Source organism: Scardinius erythrophthalmus (genome assembly GCF_964197995.2).
Source record: "Scardinius erythrophthalmus genome assembly, chromosome: 14".
In the NCBI taxonomy this organism is placed as follows: Eukaryota; Metazoa; Chordata; class Actinopteri; order Cypriniformes; family Leuciscidae; genus Scardinius; species Scardinius erythrophthalmus.
This window is the reverse complement of record NC_138234.1, coordinates 9,967,705-9,982,869: the sequence shown is the minus strand read 5'-3', so window position 1 is coordinate 9,982,869 and position 15,165 is coordinate 9,967,705. Positions and strand designations below refer to the sequence as shown.

General features: G+C 37.3%; 2 protein-coding genes across 3 annotated transcripts in view; one reads left to right on the top strand and one right to left on the bottom strand.

The window, feature by feature from the left end:
• Window positions 1-1,216, top strand: part of LOC308702441 (uncharacterized protein) — a 28,608-nt gene extending 27,392 nt beyond the window's left edge. The window contains exons 10-11 of the mRNA XM_081385284.1: window positions 54-161; window positions 246-1,216. The gene's annotated coding sequence lies outside the window, so the exon portion shown is untranslated. The remainder of the gene's footprint in view (window positions 1-53; window positions 162-245) is intronic.
• LOC308702443 (uncharacterized protein) lies at window positions 474-14,653 on the bottom strand. Of its 2 annotated transcripts, none has more exons than XM_081385292.1 (6): window positions 14,518-14,653; window positions 11,239-11,559; window positions 10,623-10,913; window positions 10,407-10,508; window positions 10,200-10,261; window positions 474-1,337 (listed from the first exon to the last, which is right to left on the bottom strand). In XM_081385292.1, the coding sequence occupies exons 1-6, from the start codon at window positions 14,564-14,566 to the stop codon at window positions 1,299-1,301; spliced, it is 864 nt and encodes a 287-aa protein (XP_081241418.1). In that variant the 5' UTR covers window positions 14,567-14,653; the 3' UTR covers window positions 474-1,298. The 2 variants fall into 2 exon arrangements, with proteins under 2 accessions (XP_081241418.1, XP_081241417.1); XM_081385291.1 differs by lacking the exon at window positions 474-1,337 and adding an exon at window positions 8,538-8,730.
• Window positions 14,654-15,165: the final 512 nt, after the last annotated feature.

The window sequence follows — 15,165 nt, the reverse complement described above, 5'->3', positions numbered from 1 at the left end:
CTTTTTTCAGTGTGATTTAATCATGTAATTATGTTTCATTGATGTGTTTGTAGAATACATCACTGTGTGATGGAAATGATCACCTGCACTTGACTGGTCAGTTTGGTCTCTACCGCCACATTTCCTGAAGAGCTGCAAAAAGTTTACTAGAACTATTTAAAGTATGTTTGATTTGTTTTAAACATTATCTGTTTGTTTGAAAAACGTTAAAGATTTCTAATTGTGCAAATCTCTCTCTTTCACAGGTTTATCCTGTTTAATGTGGTTTAAGTACTGCAATATTGCCAAACTCCTACTCAAAACTCCTCAAACTCATCTGAATCACAAACACGGCATCAGTGAGAGACAACAATTGTGTGCCTTGCCGTTTTGAAGAGATGTTTTTTTCTTTCTTTTCTTAAATGTTGCATTAGCCAACAAGAAAAAGTGCCTTAAATTTGAGCCTGTAAGCACATTTTCTAACAATGGAAAGAAATTTGAAAGATCTCTGTTCATGTGATAGATGCCATTAAAACAGGTCTGATCATAATTCATAACTGCTGAAATCTGTGAATTTGTCATGATTTTACATATCATTGTTTTTGTACATTCAAAACTCAACCTTTAACCTTTACTCAAGCTAACAAGTGGTTCAACTCTATCCTCAGCAATATAAACACAATGTCTAATCAAATGTAATTTTAAAAACTTTTTATATCATGTATATTATATTGGATTAAAGGTTAACTTGGTCAATTAGCTCCTACTGTAAAAGCTTGTAATTTCATCATTGTGTGGGCAAAAAGTGTTTGCTACATTTACACCATTCATTTATAGTATTATATTAGATGTTTCACAGTCACAGATGTTTTGAAGGATCTTAAATCGTTTGAGACACACTACTGTCTCCTGAAATACACACAACTGACATCAACCACAAACTTACATTAATGCCACATGTTCATGCAGAAACTGTTTGTCCACCCAACCGATGAAACCACATTTGTGAACAGAAATAAAAAAAGGCATATAGATGAGATTGCAGATATGTTTATACAGATAATTGTTAGAACTCCTACAAAGCAAATACTTTTGAAGATTTTCAGGGCCCATTTCATTTCATCAGCCCATCTCTGAATATCACAATTGAACGTCCCGATAATGACCCTGCTGTATGTCCACTATCATTAATACTAGAACATTGAAACCTGCTGAAAATAAACATCAGTTTTATATCATGCTTGTCTCCATGTCAGACTGTGAGGATGTAAGGTTGTTGCAGGAGATTCCTACAGTGAAATCAACGGCCAATGGTCTGGTTATTCCATATAGTCCACATAATCTTCCTCTTTAACTCTCTGTAAAAAAACAAACAAACAAAAAAAAAAACATATAAGATATAATAAACAGAACAAAATAAACGGGAAACATTTTCCACAATATCTCAGTCATAAGTGATTTAGTAGTACTATTAGCTGAAAACCCATGGGAAAAGGGGTTTAAATAAACAGAACTGTAACAACCATCTTAGTATATTATTAATAACATTTCAGCTGTAACAAGCAGTCAGTACTGTTATTAAACCCCTTCTATTACACAACATTTATTTGCTACCATTTAAAAGCAGTATAGTAACAGTCATGCTCTTTCACACTGTATTTTGCTAACCGCCTATTTCTTTCATTGATAAAAATAGCAGGGCAAGGTGATAGAAATATTTTTTACATAATATTAGCCCTACACAAAAATAGCACGGCAAAAAATACTTTTTGGTATTTTTGGCGTCACTTTTTGTCACTTTCAACCATGCTTCAATATCTGACGCTCAAAGCACCCTTTAGCGTCCATATGAGACGCATAACCCTACCACAGACCTAAACCTACCCAACCAAAGCGTCTCATATTGACGCTAAGGGTGCTTTGTGCGTCGGATATTGACGCTTTCGAAAACGTCAGTTACATGACACCTAAACCTACCCATGACCGAAGCGTCACATATGGACGCTAAAGGGTGCTTTGAGCGTCAGATATTGAAGCATGGTTGAAAGAACGACAGTGACCGAGCGTCACAAACAAACAGAAGCCGCATTGTTTTCCAGTTCCTCCTGGACAGAGCTATGATGCTGTTTTAGCAGCTGTTTCTCTTAAAGACCAACAGATGGCGCCATCTATAAGTTTACATTATAAATGTGATGACCAAAGTACAACGATGTATCAGTCAAATACATGAGTACAATGATTTTCAGCTGATCACTACTACATGGTGTGACGAGTCTCTACTCTTCCCCGCTATGGCCGGTTGGTGGGTGTGGCTAGGAGACTCATCAAGGGAACGATGTCCACCTGTTCATCCCTCTATAAAAGTTTAGGCTGGCTAGTGTTGAGAGAGAGGTCTTTCTCCGCGTTATTTTGAGTTGGCTCGGGTTTGTTTTAGGGTTAAACTTGCTTTTGTTATTTGGTTTAGTATTTCGTTTTCTGTGATTGATACCTTTACATTCATGCACCTAACAGACATTACAGATGACCATGTTTTCTTGCTTATATTTTTTCTATTTATGTTAATAAATCTTTATTTTTGCAAACCAATCACTATGTCCTCCAATTCATTTGCCACGGCTTCGAGCCGGCCGTGACAAATGTGGGGGCTCGTCCATAAGTTTTGTTAAATTTGTTTGGTTAAAGAGTTGATTTCGTTAATCTGATGATTGATTCGTTAAATATGTATTTTTTCTTAGTAATGTTCGTTGAATACTGAGTTTTGAAATTTCGTGGAGGATTATAGTGATTGGGTTGGTCTACTTCACGGGAGATTGGCATTGGTAAGTGTTGACTACTGTTTGTATGTTTGAGGGGGGTTTCTTGTTGGATATGCTTTTCCCTGTTTAGGTTTAGCGGGGTATCCTTAACGGGATGCTCCGAACTTTTTTTATTTTAGTTTGTTATGTTTGTATGGTGAAAGCAGCTAGAGCAGTTGTCTCGGGAACACGTCCGTGTTTTGTAATGGTGACTTGTTAATCGGTCGCCATTTCAAACACTGGTTTGCAGTGTATAAAAACCCGCTGCAAGTAACTGTACGAAGATTAGGGATAAGTTTAGATAGTTTGGGAATTTAGTTAGAGGGAATTGTTTATCCAATTGCGACCCCTCAGATATATATATATTTGGAAATTAAGTAGTCGTAGCTTACTCCTGTTGTTCACCATGGATTCAAAGATTGAGGATTTTATTAGTGCTCCGTCTGAAGATCTGTTGGATGATTTTTCTAAAGATCAACTAGTAGAACTTGCAACGCATTACAAAATTAGTTTGTCAAGTCAAGATAAACGTTTAAAAGATAGTATTAAAATTATGATTAAGACTGAGTTATCTGAACGCGGAGTTTTGGAGTCTAATCTTTGGAAGATGTTTCAGCTTTTGTTGGTGCAGCATCAGTGTCTCATCTAACATTTGAAGAACAAAAACAATTGTTGTTAATTCAAACGGAAATAAAAAGAGAAATGGTAGAAGCACAAAATCGTGTTGAGATGTCTAAGCTACAGTTACAACAACAACAGCTTGATCTTGAACGTTACCGTTTAGATCTGATAAAAGAAGGTAAACTTAATTCAACGGGAGGTGTAGAACGCGATTTGGCTTTGTGTAAATTTGATGTAGTGGCTAATATGAGATTGATCCCTAGATTTGACGAGAAAGATGTTGAACGCTTCTTTTTGTTGTTTGAACGCGTGGCAGAAACGCGAAATTGGCCAGATGAGGAACGTACGCTTATGTTACAGTCTGTTTTTACAGGAAAAGCTCAAGAAGCATATTTGTCTCTTAGTGTAGCAGATGCTAAGGAGTATTTGACTGTTAAGAATGCAGTATTAAGGGCATACGAGTTGGTCCCAGAGGCCTATAGACAAAAATTTAGGTCCTGGAAGAAAACTGATAGTCAAACGCATGTTGAGTTTGTACATGATATTTCAGTTCACTTCAATCGTTGGTGTGCAGCTTCTGACGTTAAAACGTTAGACGATTTGAAGGAGTTGATCTTGCTTGAACAGTTTAAAAACTCTGTGTCGCAACGTGTAGTAACTTATATTAGTGAGCGTAAACCTGACACCGCATATGAGGGGGCTGTTATGGCTGATGAATTTTCTCTGATTCATAAAATCTCTTCCGGCTACAAAAATGCTGGAGAAAATGTTAAGAGAGAGTTGTGGCATGATTTTAGTAGATCTCCGAGAACTTTGGGTGATATACCTGACAAACAGCGTCTTACATTTGTTGGAGTAAAAGACAGAGAAAACATCTGTAATTATTGTCATGAGTTTGGTCACTGGAAGAATGAGTGTCCTTTGTTGAAATCTAAATCGTCTTCGGTGAAGGCTGTTGTTCTGGCAGTGACTGCCTCTGAAGTAAATGTACCGGGGAGTTCCTCGTCACGTGTTTCAACATTTTCTCCATTTGTTACAGATGGTTCTGTTAGATTGGTAAATTCTACAGAAGATGTACCGGTCAAAATTCTTCGTGACACTGGATCATCAGAAACATTTGTCCTAGAGTCTATTCTATCTTTTTCAAATGATTCGTATACTGGGAACAATGTGTTGATTAGGGGTATTGGTTTGAATGTGATGTCCGTTCCCTTACATAAAATCATTTTACATTCTGATTTGATCCAGGGAGAAGTGGAGGTTGCTGTGCGTTCCTGCTTGCCTGTGGACGGAGTACAGGTAATCCTGGGAAATGATTTGGCTGGTGAACGAGTTTGGCGGAATGTTTCACCGAATTTGGTGGTCACACCATCTGTGTCGACTTTTGACGCAAGTGATGAGAATTCTTCCTGTTCTTTGAATGGGTTTCCGTCATGCGTGATAAGATCTATGAGTAAAATACCAGCTGTTGATAAATCTGAAACTAGAGAGATTTTGAGTGCACCTCTAGAAATCCCTTCCGTCTTGTCTGTGTCACGTGATGACTTGATTAAGGAACAAAAGGCTGATGTTACACTGTGTGAATTGTTTGATCGAGTTGTCTCTCATGATACAATCGTAAATCTTCCTTCTGGATATTATCTAGAGGGAGATGTGTTAGTCCGAAAGTGGGTGCCGCATGGAGAATTTGTAATTGGTGATCCTGTTTTCCAAATTGTAGTGCCTCAGTCTCTCCGTCAACTTGTTTTAAAAACGGCACATGACACATCTGGACATCTGGGGGTGAAAAAGACGTACAGGTTGCTTTTGAAACATTTCTTTTGGCCAAAGTTGAAGCGTGATATATCGAAGTATATTAAATCTTGTCAAACATGTCAACTCACTGGAAAGCCAAACCAGTCAATGAAACCTGCCCCTCTGTATCCAATTCCTGCTGTTAGTCAACCCTTTGAACATCTTATTGTGGACTGTGTGGGGCCATTACCTCGGTCAAAGGCGGGGAATGAATATTTGCTTACTGTTATGTGCCAAGTGACTAGATATCCAGCTGTGTACCCGTTACGTTCTCTAACTGCAAAGTTAGTTTTAAAAGCACTGACTCAGTTTATATCAGTCTTCGGAATACCACGAATTATTCAGTCTGACCAGGGGAGTAATTTTACTTAAAATTTGTTTGGTCAAGTTTTGAAACAGCTTCATATTCAACATAATCTTTCCAGTGCTTATCACGCCCAAAGTCAGGGAGCACTGGAAAGATTTCACCAAACTTTAAAGTCTTTATTGAGATCTTACTGTGTTCAGATGAATAAAGATTGGGAAGCTGGGTTACCCTGGTTAATGATGTCTGCTCGAGAAGCTGCTCAGGAGAGTACTGGATTTAGTCCGAATGACCTCGTTTTTGGGCATGAGGTGCGTGGTCCATTATCTGTTTTGTCTGCAGATTGGAAAAAAGTTGATCCACCAAAAAATGTTCTATCATATGTGAGTGATTTTCGCAGACGAATTTTTGAAGCGTGCCAACTGGCAAAGGGATCTTTGAGCAGAGCACAAGATCGGATGAAACGACTTTTTGATCGTCGTACAGAATTGCGTTCCTTTCAATTGGGTGATCAAGTTCTTGCTCTGTTGCCTATTGTGGGATCACCATTTCAGGCCAAGTTTGTAGGTCCATATACTGTGGCTCGTCAAATTTCTGATCTTAACTATTTGATTAATACGCCAGATCGAAAAAAGAAGACGAGGTTATGTCATGTAAATTTGCTAAAACCTTTCTATGGTTCTGAAGATTTTGTTGACGCTAAAATAAATCAAGACAACGTTGTTATGCCTAATTCTGACATTAAACCTGTTCTGGTTACAGGTTCTTTTGCTTCTGGTGATCCTGAATTGTCAACCACTTCAATTCTGTTAGGCGGGGATCAGGATGAGATTGATCCTGGAGATTCTGTCCTTCAGGGTCGTTTACATAATTCAGAAGTGTTAAGCTCTTTGCACAATCGATTTGGTCATTTAACGGAGGTGCAGCGTACTGATTTGATTAATTTGATTTTTGAATATATTACACTGTTTCCCGATACTCCATCTCGTACAAGTCTTATTGAACACGATATTGATGTGGGAGATTCAGCTCCAATTCATCAACGCTATTATCGAGTATCTGCGAGTAAAAAACAACAATTAGAAAATGAAGTTGATTATATGTTGGAAAATGATATCGCTAAACCCTCTTTTTCTAGCTGGGCTTCTCCATCATTGCTAGTGAGTAAATCTGATGGATCGTTCAGATTTTGTACTGATTACCGAAAGGTAAATGCTGTAACAAAATCCGATTCATTTCCATTGCCTCGAATTGAGGACTGTATTGATCAAGTGGGAAACTCTAAATTTGTTAGTAAGTTTGATTTACTAAAAGGTTACTGGCAAGTGCCTTTAACTGAAAGAGCTCAAGAAATTTCTGCTTTTATTATACCGTCTGGATTATTTTCGTACAACGTTATGAGTTTCGGGTTGCGTAATGCTCCCGCAACTTTCCAGCGTTTAATGAATCGAGTTATTTGTGGTTTAAAGGGTTGCGCTGTGTACTTAGATGACGTCGTTGTGTATAGTCGAACTTGGGAAGAACATATTGTTCAAATTAGAGCACTATTTGATCGATTTGTGGAGGCGAATTTGACCGTTAATTTGTTAAAATGTGAGTTCGCCAAGGCCACAGTAGTCTACTTGGGGAAAGTGGTGGGGCAAGGCCAAGTGCGCCCTGTCCGCGCGAAAGTAGAAACGATTGATAACTACCCAACACCTGCCACCAAGAAAGAACTTATGCGATTTCTTGGAATGGTAGGGTTTTATCGTTGTTTTTGCAGGAATTTTTCTACAGTGGTGGCTCCCCTGACAAATTTATTGCGGGGAGGAGTAGACTTTTGTTGGACGTCTGGTTGTCAGCAAGCCTTTGAAAAGGTAAAATTGCTTCTTACAGAGGATCCTGTTTTGAAAGCGCCAAAGTTTGACCAAGCATTTCGGTTGCAAGTGGATGCCAGCAATGTGGGTGCTGGTGCCGTTCTGTTACAGACTTATGAGGATGGAATTGATCATCCAGTTGGATTCTTTTCTAAAAAGTTCAATCCTTATCAACTTAATTACTCTGTGATAGAAAAGGAGGCGCTTGCTCTGATCTGGGCTTTGCAACATTTTGAGGTGTATGTGGGTTCGTCTGAGGGACCTCTGGTAGTTTTTACTGATCACAACCCTTTAGTTTTTCTTCATTCGTTGCAGAACCCAAACCAGAGGTTAATGAGGTGGTGCTTATTTTTACAGGGATACCTGTTAGATATCCGCCATATTAAAGGCTCAGAGAATACAACTGCTGATGCCTTATCTCGTATTTATATCGTCTAGTGTTATGGGATTTCTTCTATTTTCCTGTCTCTGTTCTTTTCTTGATTTGCTTCCTAGGCGCCGTGGTTGCTGAAAGGACTTGGAGATATAACAAGACTGGGGAAAATTTGGAGTTGGACCAAGTTCGCTTACTTGGACTGTTTGAATTTAGAAGTGGTGGGGTTTTGGTTTGGGTTTTGGAAGTGTTCTAAAACTCTTTGCTCTTCTTTTTAGGGGGAGTGTGTGACGAGTCTCTACTCTTCCCCGCTATGGCCGGTTGGTGGGTGTGGCTAGGAGACTCATCAAGGGAACGATGTCCACCTGTTCATCCCTCTATAAAAGTTTAGCATCCCTCTATAAAAGAAATGGTTTGTCCTTAAACTAAAGATGTGTAATGATGCAACTCCATTGATCATTGATCTGTCTTTATCATAACATGTTCAGGTCTGTCTTCTTCAGGTCATGAGCTGGTGGCGGGAACTGCTGTGGTTCACTATCATGAAGGAATGGCTATCATTAGAAGTACTGGCACAGCATACAATAAGATGATAATATGACATGTTTATGTAATCTATGTTAAATTGAGTTTGTTATTGAGTGTTTGTTTAAATGGAGTGTCAGGTGTCTCGACTATTAGTGCTGCTATTATTAGAGAGATGTGATTTTCTGCTTTGGACTTTGATGATGTGCTTGTTACATTTATCAATATATCCAGTAGGCCTATATTGTAAAAAACAAACAAAAACTATTATTAGACAAACCAAACAGAGTGAGGGGTAGGATCAATGTTTAATAATGAAAGTTATATACATTTCCATATGGCAAGATACAATAGAAAATTTTAGTTGAGTTTCTGGATGCTAGAGCACCACTCATTGAAACTAATAATGAAAGTTGCATATGGGAGCGTATTTGATCATCGTTTTTTGGAAATATTTTCATACACAGCATCAGTCTTTGATTTCTGCAAGGAAAAATATACTCAATCAGGAACATTGCTGATACAAAAGAACATTAATAAAATACCAACTTAGGTTTCACTGTGCGAAGCTTAATCTTTTGTTTTGAAAAACTACTGTACAGAACAGATGCTAACATAGAGCAGCAAGAGGAAATGACATCAATCATGACTTTTCAAACCGTTAAATCATCAAACTGTTTAAGTTCTGCAGGTTTGTCATGACAGCCTGTGCTGAGAATGACTGTCTTTCACACTAAAGCAACAGCAGAGACACTTGTTGCAGAGCATCTACAAAGCAACCAATGTCTGCTAAAGCTGCATCTAACCTCAGATAATCATAAACCACAGAGACGCTGCAGCTCGAGGACACACTTCAGCAGAGGTGACATGAGTAACTACTCCATGTCCTACTTTCTCTACAATTCTAATGTATTAAAGCTGATTTTGTATGGGTTAGGCTTTTTAAATAACAAACCACACAGCCTACAACATGTGATTTTAAACAAAAGATCATTTAGGCCAGAGATCACATGACGAGCAAAAACAGAAATAGAAATGGTTTGTCCTTAAACTAAAGATGTGTAATGATGCAACTCCATTGATTATAAGAGGAGTGATCTAGTCCAGTCAAACGATACACCGGTGTAGACACGAGACTGACAGAGACTGGTCATGGTTTCAAGACTGTAACGTTTTTAATGGATTACATGTATTGTTTATAGGGTTAATTCAGGGTTTAAGTTCATCACAAAAAAAAAAAAATTACCACTATATTTACAATATATTAATCTCGGACGCACGTTGTTTTTTTGTGCTAACAAAACACTTGTATCGCTTCATTAAACTGAGGTTAAAGCACTGGAGTCACATGGATTACTTTAATGATGTCTTCACTACATTTCTGGGGGATGAAAGTGGTAGTTGTGTAGCTGTCTATGGAGGGACAGAAATCTCTCAGATTTCAATAAAAAAATAAATCTTCATTTGTGTCCTGAAGAACGAAGGTCATTCAGGTTTGGAATGACATGAGGGTGAGTAATTAATGACATAATTAAAAAAAATTTGGTTAACTAATAACCCTTTAACGATCACTGCTGTATGTTTTAATGTGTGTAGGCGGTGATGAACTAACACTTTAATGTAATAATTTATCAATGACTATTGAAAAACAAATCAATAATTTTTGATAGGCCTACATTTTAAAAACATTTTCTATGTGATGATACATTTTGATTTTGATCTACTAATGGGTTATTTTTTAGTCTGTGGAATTTAAATTGGCCTGCAAAATGGAAAAACTTACACTGAGCTGCAAACCGTTTAGCCGTCATAGGCTTTTGATCTGCTCTCTGCTGAAGGTAATGATGACGGGTGAGTCGATAAACCACAAACGTCTGTTCACTGACCCTCTGATGCTGCAAACTTCAATCAGCAAACTTCAATCACACTAACTGACTGCAACTACTTCTTACCTTTTGTCGTGTTGTTGGTTTACTCAATGCTGAATTAGTTCTGTCTTCCTCCTGGGTCTCAACTGCAGTAACAATAATCACAGATACTGTATGTTTACAATGATAGTTTTTAATATATATTTAGTTTTTGTGTGTTTGTGTTTGTGTGTCTTAAAAATATATATATTTTTAAAAGATGTGCACAGATGAATTGCTTATACTCCTGACCTGTTTTTCTACATTTCTTGCAGATACAGAAGATCACGACTATAACAATCATCAGAGATCCAGCAGAGATCATCACTATCAGAGGCACTGAGACTGGAGGAACTGAAGGAGAGGAAAAGAGAGATAGTCATTAGTGTGGGTGAATGTGTCTGATCTACAACAGAAGCCAGAGATCAGGTCAGTAAACACACACATCTATCAACAGTGCTGTGGTACCTGCACATGTGTGACAGAGTGTGTTGATGTCCAGATGTGTGGTCTGGTTGCTGATGGGATTGTTCAGCACACAGCTGTAGGTGTTTTTATCCTGATATTCCACCTCCAGAGGTAGAGAGAGACTGATGCTGAGATCACACACACTGATGCTGGACAATACACTGATTCCTGCGTACCAGGAGAGAGTCGCATCACACACATTCAACACCGATGAACACACCAGTGAACAATTTGATGATGATGAAGAACAGTGTGAAGAGTTACGGATGATGACAGGAACAGGCAGACGAGCTGAGAAAGATGACAGAATAAAGAGAGATGTGGGTAAATCTAAACAATCTTATTTTCGGTGTAGTGTGTTGACAATCAGTGAGTCTTTCTGTGACTCGCTGTAATAATAAAATGATTAAACATTTCAGTATGTACATTTTAAGAAATATTCAAAGTTAACTACAAGTTAAGCTCAATCTAATGTATTTTTGGCATAATGTTGATTACCACAAAAAATTTATGTCCACCAGAAAAGCAAAAATCTGTTACAGTGAGGCGCTGAATGGAGCCTATTAAAAACTCATTGTTTCAGTTGTGAAGGACGAGACATACGATCTCTACTCACCATATACAGAAACACTGAATGTTTTTGATGATCGTTTTGCTCCCCTGATCACTAGTTGATAATCTCCAGTATGTTCAGTTGTGGTGTTTGTGATGGTCAGAGATCCAGTTTGATCGTCCAGCTTCAGTCTGTCTCTGAATCTCCCATCAGGAACATCATCATATGTGGAGAAGACTCGGGTCTCAATGCTGATTTTAGCTATCAGAGAGTTTTCAGCTCCATATCTCCACAGTAAGTCTTCCTCTTCAGGTATTTCAGTAAGATCAGTGTTTAGAGTAACAGAATCTCCCTCCATCACTGACACTGAATCACCAAACACACCTGGAGAACACGAACAGGATCAGATTAAGGCTTCTTCTGATGCTTTACAAACAAGAGTTTGGTTGCACCAGCTGGACGTACACTGAGTTGTAAAACTAGACTGGATGTAAAATACACCTAAAGTCCTGTATGGAATTAATACCTGTTGCACTATTTAGGAATACTGCACATCTGAAACTAAATAATGTTATGGTTAATTTGCGCAGGATAAGTGAGATGTGTGTGCCGAAAACACACTGCCGACAGATGTAACTGACCCAACTTTCTCGACTGTCTGCTACCACTGGTGCTGCTCTTCAGGGGTTAACCTTATATCTATCGGATAGACAGCAATTTGTTAGGATAGGTGAGAATCGATCCTGTACCGTCACCATTTCTCATGGTGTACCTTAAGGTTCTGTACTTGGTCCTCTTTTATTTCTCATTTATGTGCCGCCACTAGGACAGATCATCAGACGGCATGGTCTCAACTTTCATAGTTACGCTGATGATATTCAAATTTATTTCACGGTTAAACCTAACTCAGCTTGTCCACCCTCGTCTTTTATCTCTTGCCTTCAGGAACTTAAAACATGGATGTCTGATAACTTCTTACAACTTAATGCTGCAAAACTGAAATCCTGTTGATTGGCCCTAAATCAGAGAGTTTACCCCAGCATGACATTTTCATTGATATTGATGGTGTCCAGATTAGGCCTTCAAAAACTGCGGAATCTGGGAGTTTTGTTCGACTCCTCGTTACGTTTTGACTCACACATAGGTCAGATCTTCCACTTGCGGAATATTGTTATACGCCCCTCTCTTAACTTTGGAGATGCTGAAACTGTTATCCACGTTTTTATAATCTCCAGATTGGACTACTGTAACTCCTTATATAGCGGCTTACCCACCAAAGCTATACATCGCCTTCAAATTGTGCAGCCTCCATTTATATCATATAACTCCCGTCCTTTACCAATTTCACTGGCCTCCTGTGGACAATCACATCCAGTTTAAACTTTTAATCTTAGTTTATAAAGCCTGCCATGGCCCGGCACCTCAATACCTTGCTGAGTTAGTGCAACCATATGTTCCTGCCCGGAGATTTAGATCTAGCAAAGAAAATTTTCTTGTCGTACCCAAGTATAGACTCTGTGGGTGGTAGGGCTTTTAGTGTTATAGGCCCTAAGATATGGAATAAGCTGCCCCCTAATCTTCGTGCTACCCCTAACCTCCAGACCTTTAAATCTAAGCTTAAAACTCATCTATTCACCTTGCTCAGTATAATTATTTTCACTTCTCTGTCTTCCATTTTTTCAGTATTTGTTACATGTTTACTTTATTGAAATTGATGTTTTCTCTGATTCTATAACTTCTCATCTTAATTATTTGTAGTTATCTGTTGTCTCCATCTGCTCTTCCGCTTGTTTGATTGTTATAATAAGCATATTGCTTTGTGTCTTTGTCAACTGTTCATATTATTTTGTGAAGCGACCTTGGATTCTTGAAAGGCGTTATAAAAAATAAACACATTATTATTATTATTAACAAAATATCTGTATGTAATAATGTAGGTAATATTAAATATAAATTCATCTGAGATTATAAGCGGAAACTGTATATCATGCATTCTCTTCCTCGGAGCGACCGTATGTTTGGAAATAATATTTCACGTCTTTAAGTCCATTCACAGCATGCGATATTTAGTCTGTGAATAATTTAAAATAACTGTAAAAAATAAATATTATTTACATAAAATAATTACATAACCCTTGGGATACAGGGTGAATTAAATTGTATGCACATTACTTTCAGAAAGAACCCTGAAACATTTCCTGACTTCCTGAAAAAACATTTACATGTTTAATTAGTAAAAATCTAGAGTTCTGATATAAAAACAATGTTAGGTAACATTTACACATTGAAATCAGATGGTGCAGTGTCTTCGATGGTTGTTATGACATGAACATGTCATAATTAATTTATTTGTTCATTATTAGTCAAGTTAAGTCAAGTCATCTTCATTTATATAGCACTTTTAACAATGTAGATTGTTTCAAAGCAGCTTTACAGAGATAAACGTATAATTTATGGTAACAGAGATTGTTTTGGCTTTATAGCGGTTCTTTAATAAAGTCATTTTTCAGCTAAAGTTAGATTGAGTATTTTTTTAAATAATTTTTAGAGATAGCTATTTTTATTTGTACATTTAGTAACAATCCTTCAAATAAATATATTTAACCCAGTTTTGATTCAGTATAGAAGTTTCCATTATTTTCCATGACTTTAAATACATTTTCCTTTTAATAAGCTAGAACAATTCCTGACTTTAAATTAATAACCATTTACATGTTTTGGACGTTTGCGTTGTAAGAGGAGTTCAGATATAAAAACCTCGTTCTGTAACGTTTATGCATTGAAATTAGATAGTGCTCTGGCTTCACTTGTTATGATGCCATGATCATTTCAGTTATTTATTAATAGCAAAGTTTTTTAACCATTGTGAATTATCTACGCTGGATGTAGTTGCACATGGCCATAGTTTTATTTGCAACTGGTGTAAATATTTATTAAAAGGCTGGGCGAAGCTGAGCCAGCTTAGATCATGGTGCGACGGCTCCTGATGTTTTAACTGGTTAATTTATTTGCTTTTTGACCAATACAATATTTTACTTCTGTTGTTCATTATTACTACTAAAATATTTTAAATAATTTTTAGAGCTAGCTATTTGTATTTTATATGTTCAGTAACAATCCTTGAAATTATATTTAACCCAGAAAAAGTTTTGAAAAGTGCTTTCTGAGCCCCACTGAGTTTATTCGTAATTTCCATTATTTGCCTTGACTTTTAACAGTTTAATAGATTTTTAAGGCCTGTAAATCACAATTTTAAAATTCTCGGGCAAACAGAGACAACGGCAAATGTACGGTATACACTGTTCTGAAATATTAAGTGATAAAAATGCTTTTATAACTCACCAGTCAGACGGCACCAGCACAAAAAGAACAAAACAAACATGTGCAACATTTTCTTCACCCGTTCAGTGTCTGATCTAATAAAACTTTCTGCTGAAAACACTGCGTGTGAATCCTCCCACAACGAGTCTGACCCTCCTAGAGCAAACAAAACCTGAACGCATACAGCCTTTATTTACATTCAGAAATTTTTTATTTCTAGCTCTAATTATGACTTTAATCCCTGGTTTCACAGTCAAGGCTTAAATCTAGTCCCAGACTAAAATGTATGTTTGAGCTGTTATATCAGTGCCATTGTTTTGTCTCAAGATGCACACCAGTGATGTCTAAGGCATGTTTATAAAAGCTACTTAAATGTCCTAATTGCAATAAGGTCTAATCCTGGCTTAATCTTAACCCTGTCTGTGAAACCAGGCCTAACAGTTTTAACAGAGGAAGAAAAATCTTTTTGTTTCCTCATTTAACATTGACAATGTATTTGAATATGTTAAATGGGCTACATTAAATAAGAACATTGTGTCAATGTCATTGAGTTAAAAACTTCAAATGGTTTTATAATTCAATTGAATAATCAATAATTGTGTAGCTATATGGGAAAAAAAAGGTAAAACCGTGTGGCCATCTCTTATTAGCCCCTTTCACACAGCAATC